General features: G+C 32.9%; 1 protein-coding gene across 3 annotated transcripts in view; it reads left to right on the top strand.

Annotated features, from left to right (window-relative positions):
• The window catches only part of SNX13 (sorting nexin 13), a 99,214-nt gene that overhangs the window by 47,401 nt on the left and 43,052 nt on the right, over positions 1-8,761 (top strand). For all 3 annotated transcript variants that reach the window (XM_012721032.1, XM_004676742.2, XM_012721033.1), the window contains exons 6-9: positions 775-896; positions 986-1,087; positions 2,292-2,380; positions 7,737-7,820. In XM_012721032.1, the coding sequence (XP_012576486.1) occupies positions 775-896; positions 986-1,087; positions 2,292-2,380; positions 7,737-7,820 (397 nt within the window). The remainder of the gene's footprint in view (positions 1-774; positions 897-985; positions 1,088-2,291; positions 2,381-7,736; positions 7,821-8,761) is intronic.

The raw sequence follows: 8,761 nt of genomic DNA, 5'->3' as shown, positions 1-8,761 counted from the left end.
TCTTAAAAAAAAAAAAGGCTGAATTTATTTTAGTACTATCTTAAGGAAAATAACATTGAAAAATGTTTCAAATTTTTAACCCAAGGAATGGTATAACATGTTTTTGACTTAACTGTTGTATTTTCTGCTGCACTGGTGCACTATACTAGCTATGTTTCTTGAGGTCTATTGCTGTTCCGCTAGAATACCGGGTATGTTAATAAAATTAGCAAGAATCTTTTTCATGTGTAAGTGTGGCATTTTACAGCATTCGTTAAACCAGTTCTGTTTGACTGTAGTTACTTTAAATGGCTACATATTTAAGTAGTAGTATATACAAATAGAAACCAGTCAGACTCATGTAGAGGTATTTGGTTCAGAACTTGAATTTGGAAAATTGACAAGAAACCCAAGAAATGTCTCAATGTTCTTTTCAAAGCAAATAAAAAAAATCTTAATTCCTAATATTGTCTGATATCTGGGATAAGAAATTGTGTGGTATACCTGTTGGAAGACTCATTTCATATTTAACTGGAAAAACATTTTATTTTTAGCACTTAGATTCCACTTTTAAATGTTGGACATAAAATAATATTGTTCAAAGACTTAGGTAGATTTAATATGCATTGGGTCATGTGAAAAAAAGGGGTGAAATAGTAATTAAATGAAATTAAGTTAGCATAAATAAATTCATTCTTGGTGGTAATTATCTTTCAGTAGTCATTAAAGTGAACTATATTTTTTGGATTTTAAAAAGCATTCATATAATGCTTTACAAAATATGTTTTTTATAAGGTCAAAAGAAATAGACTGGCAACCTTATTTTACTACACGCATTGTAGATGATTTTGGCACACACCTACGAGTATTCAGAAAAGCTCAGCAGAGGATAACAGAGAAAGATGACCAAGTAAAGGGTAATGTCTTCATTCTATTTGAAAATTAAAGTTTTAAAATCTGTTTTTCTTTATCCTGTTTATCTTGAATTATCCCTTTCTTTGCTCAGGTACAGCAGAAGATCTTGTAGATACCTTCTTTGAAGTTGAAGTTGAAATGGAGAAGGATGTTTGCCGTGATCTGGTGTGCACTTCCTCAAAAGATGAAGAAGGTTTTCTTTTCACTTTAACTCTTTTGACAAGATAACAGTTCAAATGAGCTAAAAATGAGTTAGTAGAATCAGTGAAGACATAAAATGGTGAAGTTATTCTTAAAGGGCAGGTAATAGAATAAAGACGCTGTTAGTAATTAATTTTATTTTCTTTTTCAACTCTTAGTAGTAATTTCCAAAGTCTTTTTTTCTGTTTTAAAGGTTTTTAAAATTTAAAGATGGTGGTTAATATTGTATTTCTTCTTTTATATTATAGTAAATTCTAATATTTTATAATTGTGAATTTACTTTTGATATGTAGTAAGTCATCTTGAATTTATTATTTTTACTTCAAGAAATATGTTACCTTAAAATATTTTCTAAGGGAATGATTATAATAATTTCAAATAAAATAAGTGAATTTGAAAACTTGTCTCTCTTTGTGGTGGATTAAACCAGATGAGTTTTAGCTGAGGATGTTTTCCTATTTTCTCAACTACTAAGTGTCTTTGCTACTCAGCACATTTTTTGATTAACAGGATCAGCTATATAATTATATTCCTAGGAAGTGTCAGCTACGAACTACAGAAAAGCATTTCTAGCTTTCAAAATTGACTTCTTAGATTTAAAAAAAAACTGTTTAAAGAAAAACTTTTTTTTCTTTCCCTCTCTCTTCTTCTCTTCTTTACTTTTTAAAATATATTATATAGTTTAATTTTTAATGTTATTTCAGTATTAAATATAAGAGTTAGGTATGATGATGTGTAGTAGCTCTGTATAATCAAACCCTTTTAAATGAGTAAAACAGAAGAGAATTTTCTTTTGTTATTAATTGCCAAGATGGTGGAAGCTTTTTTTAGAAAGAAAAATTGCAGGTATATTTTTAAACCTGCAAATAACTTATATATGCAAAGATAATAAAGTGTGGTATGAATGTAGAATACAAGGAATAAATTAAAACTGGGGGTAAATATGTTTTTAAATGAAGTTTCAGTGATTCAAAAAGTAGGGTAAAATTGAGCAAAATTTAAAAAATTATTATTTTGCTTAGTCATTACTATGAGCAAGGAAGTAATTTTAAAGAACTAGATATGTGCTGTTTAATTACTAAAATAATAAGCCAGTACAATGAGAAAACTGGATATTTCTATTTTTATTTATGTGTATTAAAAGTAGGTGGAGATTTCATATATTCAATATTATTATCTACTTTTCTTATTTCTAGGATTTCTAAGGGATTTGTGTGAGGTCTTACTATATTTATTGCTACCTCCTGGAGATTTCCAGAACAAGATCATGAGATACTTTGTCAGGGTAAGCTTAAATCTTTACAAAATAAGTCATACTGTAAAGAGATTGAGAGCATTCCTTTAAAAATTTTTGGTTTTTGGACTCTATTATACTGTTATAATTACTGAGAACCCCAAGGAACTTTATATGGGTTTTCTTAACAATGTTTGCCATATATATATGTTATAAATTTATTATGTATTAAAAATTAAAATTAGAAATTTGAAAATACACTACTGTACAGTGCCCGTTTCACTAGCTCATTGATAATTATTCCACCTTTGCTTTTCTTTTTGAAAGTATCACTATGCTCATGAATAAATATTAATATTATGTTGATTAATGGTTTTGATACAAGCCCTCTGAAAGGATCTTGGGGAATATCTCCCTACCCTCGGAGGTCTTTGGAATCCAATGAGAATTCTCTTACTTAGAGTTATACATTTGGATTTTTTGGCTATAATAAAGGTATGTTTTAAATTTTCTTTAAATTTTTAAATTTTTTCATTAAATTAACCTAAATTTGGTTAATTAAAACTTCTGTACGGAAATTTATAAAAAGCCTAGCAGCTAAGATTCTACTTCTTCTTATTAGAAAATGAGTAAGTCAGGAAAGAACAGTAGTTATGCATTTACTTATTTATAGGTTATAATCTTTTTTTAAAATAATACAAGTTTATTTTTACATCATTTTGTACCTTTTTCCATCTCAGTTGTAATCCCCTTGAGCTTCTCATCACCGAATCACCCATGTGCCATCATCACAGTCCAGTGTACTTCCCTCCCCCCACCATTTTCGATCCCATTCCCCTTTTCACCCCTGTAAAATGTCTCTGGTATACAGTTGTTCATTATTATTATTATTATTATTATTATTATTTTCTCACCTGGTCCTTTGTACTCTTGATATGAGTGAAACCATCTAGTATTTTTACTTTTCATTCTGGCCTATTTCACTAAACATGACTTTTTCCAGCTCCATCCATGTTGCTGCAGAAGGCTTTTTTTTTGCTTGCTGAATAACATTAATCCAGTCATCTACTTTTGGGCATTTGGGTTGTTTCCATGTGTTTCCAGTAGCAAATAAAGCACCAGTAAGCATGGGAGTGCATTTTATAGGTTATAATCTTTTATAATTACATTCTACACTCTCATATAAAGGAATATGATTTTGGGTATGATTGGGAAATGAATGTTAGCTATATAAGGTCTTATCCTATTTGAATGGGTGAGATTAAATTTTACAGTTTTTCTAAAAATTAAAGTTTGTAATCATTTTTAATCCTGCAACATAGATACTCATTTCCAAGGTGTGCATTAATGCATGTGTATTATTTAAGCAATACCACGCAATTTCCCAATACCTAATACCTACCTAATTCAAGGTCAGTTTATATACTTCTTAAATAGGTATTAGTAATTTGAAGTGAGGACAAAATACAAAATTATCAAGGGTGATAAATACCAGGCATGCATATCGCTGGATTCATATCTACCCCTTGAAGGAAGGTATTGCTAGTTACAGTATCTCTTTGTCATTAGAATTTTGGTCTAGTTGGTATTTCAGACAGTTATGTTAGGCAAGTGTGTGAGCAGCATTTCACTGCCTGGCTCTTTTCTTTATCAAAAAATTGTCTTTCTTAGATTCTTTGTCATTGCTCCCATTTGGCACTTATCCTTTAGTCACCTTTAACATTTTAACTGATCTTTTATTTACCTCTTAAATGTCCAACTTCTTCCATCTTGGACCTGCTTCTTGCTCACCCATTCCTATGATTTTAAACTCCTCCAAAGTGGTGATGACCTCCAAATTTGTATCTTTAGTTCAGACTTCTGTTCTGAACTGCCCATTGGCATTGGCATTTGGCTGGCTCACAGTCTTTTTAAATTTTGTATGTCCAATATAGAAATCTTAACTTGCTTACATAACCAGATTTTTTTTTCCACAGCAATTTTATTTTATTTTATTTTTTATAACAGTTTATTTTTACATCATTTTGTGCATTTTTTTTAAATCTCAATTGTAATCCCCATGGGTTTCCCAAGTCACCCGTGTGCCATCACCATAATCCCATGCATTTCTCTCCCCACCCCTTCGTTTTTGATCCCATTCCCCACTCCACCCCCACAAAATGTCTCTGGTATATGGTTGTTCATTATTTTTGTTATTTTCTTGCTTGGTGCATTATACTCTGCTATGAGCGAAACCATCCGGTATTTTTCTTTCTCTTTCTGGCTTATCTCACTAAGCATGATCTTTTCCAGCTCCATCCAAGTTGCTGCAAAAGACATGTGTTTCTTTTTTTTGGTTGCTGAGTAATATTCCATTGTATATATGTACCACATCTTTTGAATCCAGTCATCTACTTTTGGGCATTTGGGCTGTTTCCATGTTTTTCCAATTGTAAGTAAAGCAGCAGTAAACATGAGGGTGCAGGTATCTTTTCCAATCAGTGTTTTTGTGTCTTTTGCATAGGCATAACCAGCCTTTTTACATCCCTGTTAATGATAACAAACCACATAACAAATTTTTAAAATATTGAGTTTTTCCAGAGGCTTACAAGGCCATGCACATGGTGTTGCTTTGTTTATTTCTCTGGCCTTTGCCATGCAGTAACTATAATTTAGACCACACTGGCTCTTTTTCTCCAGTGAGGCCATATTCTCAATTATATATGGCTGTTTCATATTCCTTTTTCCCTGTGCCTAAATAATTCCCCTTACTCACTTGGCTAAACTGTATTCTCTCATATCTACAGAGATGCTTCCCATTGACCATATAATCTAAAAATTCCTCAGGATTCCCTATTTCGGTCGGTATACACCCATTTGTTTTCTTTCATAGCACTTACTGTGTTTTAAAATAAAAGATTTGTTATGTTTACTTGTTTGATGACGTTTTTGCACCAGTAGAGCTGTTAAGTTCTATAAGGACAGAGGCCATCATTATGTGTCTAGTAATTATCATAATGCATTACCAATATCAAATCAAAAAATCAATTTAATACAAGAGAGTCAGGTTGCTTTCTTGCAGACTTTGGTGCACATGCTACAACTTTCTGATGATTAGGCTGATTTAAACTATAGTTTAAAATAAGTAGAATTGGGCCCTCCCTGGTGGCGCAGCGGGTTGAAGCGCAGCACTGAGAAACTAAAGCCACTTCCGCATGAGTTCGATTCCCGCCTCCCCCGGAGGTGACCACATGGCGCGGCAGACCTCTCCTGGCCCGCCCGCTGCTCCCCTCAGCAGTGTATTTCGTCAATCTGCCTGCTCTGCTCCCCGCTTTGTGTATGGTGAAACCTCTCACCGCCCCTGAGCCTCTGGACTGTACCCCAGTTCTGTATGCACAAATAAAAAAAAAAAAGTAGAATTATTAAGGAAACAAATTTGTTTTCCAGATAGCTCTTTTTGCTATATGTTATAGATTTGTGTATATATGTGGGGCAGGATGTTGGTCTAATCAGAGAACACTACATTAGCAAATCAGTTTTTCCCCGCTAACTTGATTTTTTTTTAATCAGTTTTCTTTTGCTGGAAATTATAATTTTTCCAAAAGATATTTTTGTTCAGATTAAAGATTAAATAGTTCTTTCCTATTTAATTGCACAGATCATAATATTTGATTAAGATAATTGCTATTTATTGCCTTTTACTGGAAAAAAAAACCTTTATTTAAAAGTTCTTGGTCTTGGTGACTTTTTAAGTTTAGGCTTTCATATCTGAGAGCTAGTGCTTTTATTAAAATGGAAATTATATGAAAATAGTTACTTATTTTGGAATACTTAGAGCTCTCATTAGAACTTATTTAGAAATTGAGTTTATGATTACCACCAAACATTCAGAATAATTTTTTGTGAGCTTTTCTGTTCCAAAATAAGTACATTTATGAATTTGAACGTACGGAGCCAGATATATAATTTGAATGAAGGAATTACATAAATAATTAAGAAGATGTAGACTAAAACTAATCTTGAAAGAATAAACACAGTCTTCTAGTTTAAAACTGTAAAATGCTTCAAAAGATATTTTAAAACATTAGTGGAGTCCCCATTAGTACCTTTTGGAATATGAATTCACCTAATGATAACAATTGTCAGAGATTTATACAGCTTACGAAAGTAGAATTTATATAAACTATTTCTCTAATGAAAAATAAAGGCTACTTTCTATGAATACCAAAAAAAGATTTAAGTATATCAGACTTACAGAAAGAAGAGGAGTGATTTTGTAGTCAGTCCTTGAAGGAATGTTTGATAGGTAATAAATAGCATACACAGCTGCAAAGAATGGAAAGATATATTATAGGGACTGGGGTATAATTATATTAACATTTGCTACTTACTTTTTATTAGGATAGTTTTAAGATAGAGACAATATAAAGCATCATAAAAATAGACATTTATGTATGAACTTTCCATTTTCAACAATGTTAATATTTTGTTGTAATTGCTCCTTGCCTACTCTTTGTTGTTATGTACCTTTTCCCTTACTTTTTGTTTCTACACTTTTAATATAGACATGAAATCATAAACACATAAAATGCCACTTTTTTTTTTAAAGATTTATTTATTTATACAGAACTGGGGTAACGCCAGAGATGTGGAGGGTGAGAGGATTCACCAGAGACAGAGCGGGAAGCAGAACAGGCAGATCGTTCGTACACTGCTGAGGGGAGCAGCGGGCGGGTCAGGAGAGGTCTGCCTCGCCATGTGGTCCCCTCCAGGGCAGGCGGGAATCGAACTCATGCGGAAGTGGCTTTAGTTTCTTAGTGCAGTGCTTTAACCCGCTGTGCCACCAGGGAGGGCCTAAAATGCCACTTTTTGACACAAATGTTAACATGCTAGAGGTATCATTTTGCTTAACTTTTACTCATCTCTGTTATGGAGATGTATCCAAATTTAGGTAGCTTCATATTATTGATTTTTACCAAGATGTATTAGCTCATTTTTTATAATACTTAATAAGATTTGTTACCAGGTTTTACTTCTGTATCATACTTTTTTTTTTAAGGATTATTTATTTATGCATACAAGAACTGGGGTACAGGTCATATGTGTGGGGGGGTGGGGATGGAGGGGGCGAATGAAAGGATTCACCAGGGACAAAAGTGGGGAATAGAATAGGCAGGTTGATTGAAATACACTGCAGAGAGGAGCAGGTGGCAAAGCAGGAGAGGTCTGTCATGCCATGTGGGTCACTTCAGCTACTCTAGAGGCTAAAGATAGTATCATAGTGCTGCACTTTAGCTCCTTGTGAACCAGAGAGGCCCAGTCATCCATTTCTTAAATAATACCTTCATATTAGGAAATTTATGTTAATCCATTGATTTGAGAAATATATAAACTGATTTTTTTTTTGTATTGTAATATTTTTATCCAGGAAATTCTTGCACGAGGAATTCTTCTTCCATTAATAAATCAACTCAGTGATCCTGATTATATTAATCAATATATCATATGGATGGTAAGTGCTTTTTAAAATACTGTTTTAAAATGTAAAAATGTAGATGAATGATCAAGGTGATTAAGCAACAATTTGTTAAAGATATATATAAAGGTAATCTTTATATTTTCAATATTTCTATTTGCTAATATATTGAATGCATTAGCTATTTATCTATTAATATATTTTATTATTATTATAATAGTTTATTTTTACATCATTTTGTGCCTTTTTCCATCTTAGCTGTAATCCATGTGGACTTCCCATCATCAAATCACCCATGTGCCATCACCATGGTCCCATATACCCTCCCTCCCCATTTTTGATCCCCACTCCACCCCTGTAAAATGTCTCTGGTATATAGTTGTTCATTATTATTGCCCACCCCCTCCCCCATCCTTTATGCTCCTGCTATGAGTGAAACCATCTGGTATTTTTCCTTTTCTTTCTGGCTTATTTCACTAAGCATGATCACTTCTAGCCCCATCCATGTTGCTGCAAAAGGCATGTGTTTATATTTTTGATTGCTGAGTAATATTCCACTGTGTGTATTTACCACATCTTTTTAATCCAGTCATCTACTTTTGGGCATTTGGCTTGATTCCATGTCTTTCCTACTGTAAATAACGCAGCAATAAACATGGGGGTGCCAGCGTCTTTTTGAATCAGTGTTGTATTAGCTATTTTTTAAGGGAGTTTATTGATAATTTTTCTTACAGTTATTTTTGTGCAGTTACTACTTATATAAATGAAAAGATATATTCTCCTGCCTGTGGTACAGGTGTATATATTTATTTTCTTAAAATTTATTTATTTGTGCATACAAAATTAGGATACAGGCCAGAGGTGCAGGGGCAATGAGAGGATTCAACAGAGAAAGAGTGGGGAGCAGAACAGGCAGATCGACGAAGTACACTACTGAGGGGAGCAGTGGGCAGGTCAGGAGAGGTCTGCTGCGCCAT

The sequence above is a fragment of the Condylura cristata genome, unplaced genomic scaffold (genome assembly GCF_000260355.1).
Source record: "Condylura cristata isolate star-nosed mole 26May11 unplaced genomic scaffold, ConCri1.0 scaffold00005, whole genome shotgun sequence".
NCBI lineage: Eukaryota > Metazoa > Chordata > Mammalia > Eulipotyphla > Talpidae > Condylura > Condylura cristata.
The sequence above is the reverse complement of the archived record's forward strand: the minus strand, read 5'-3'. Positions and strand labels throughout refer to the sequence as shown.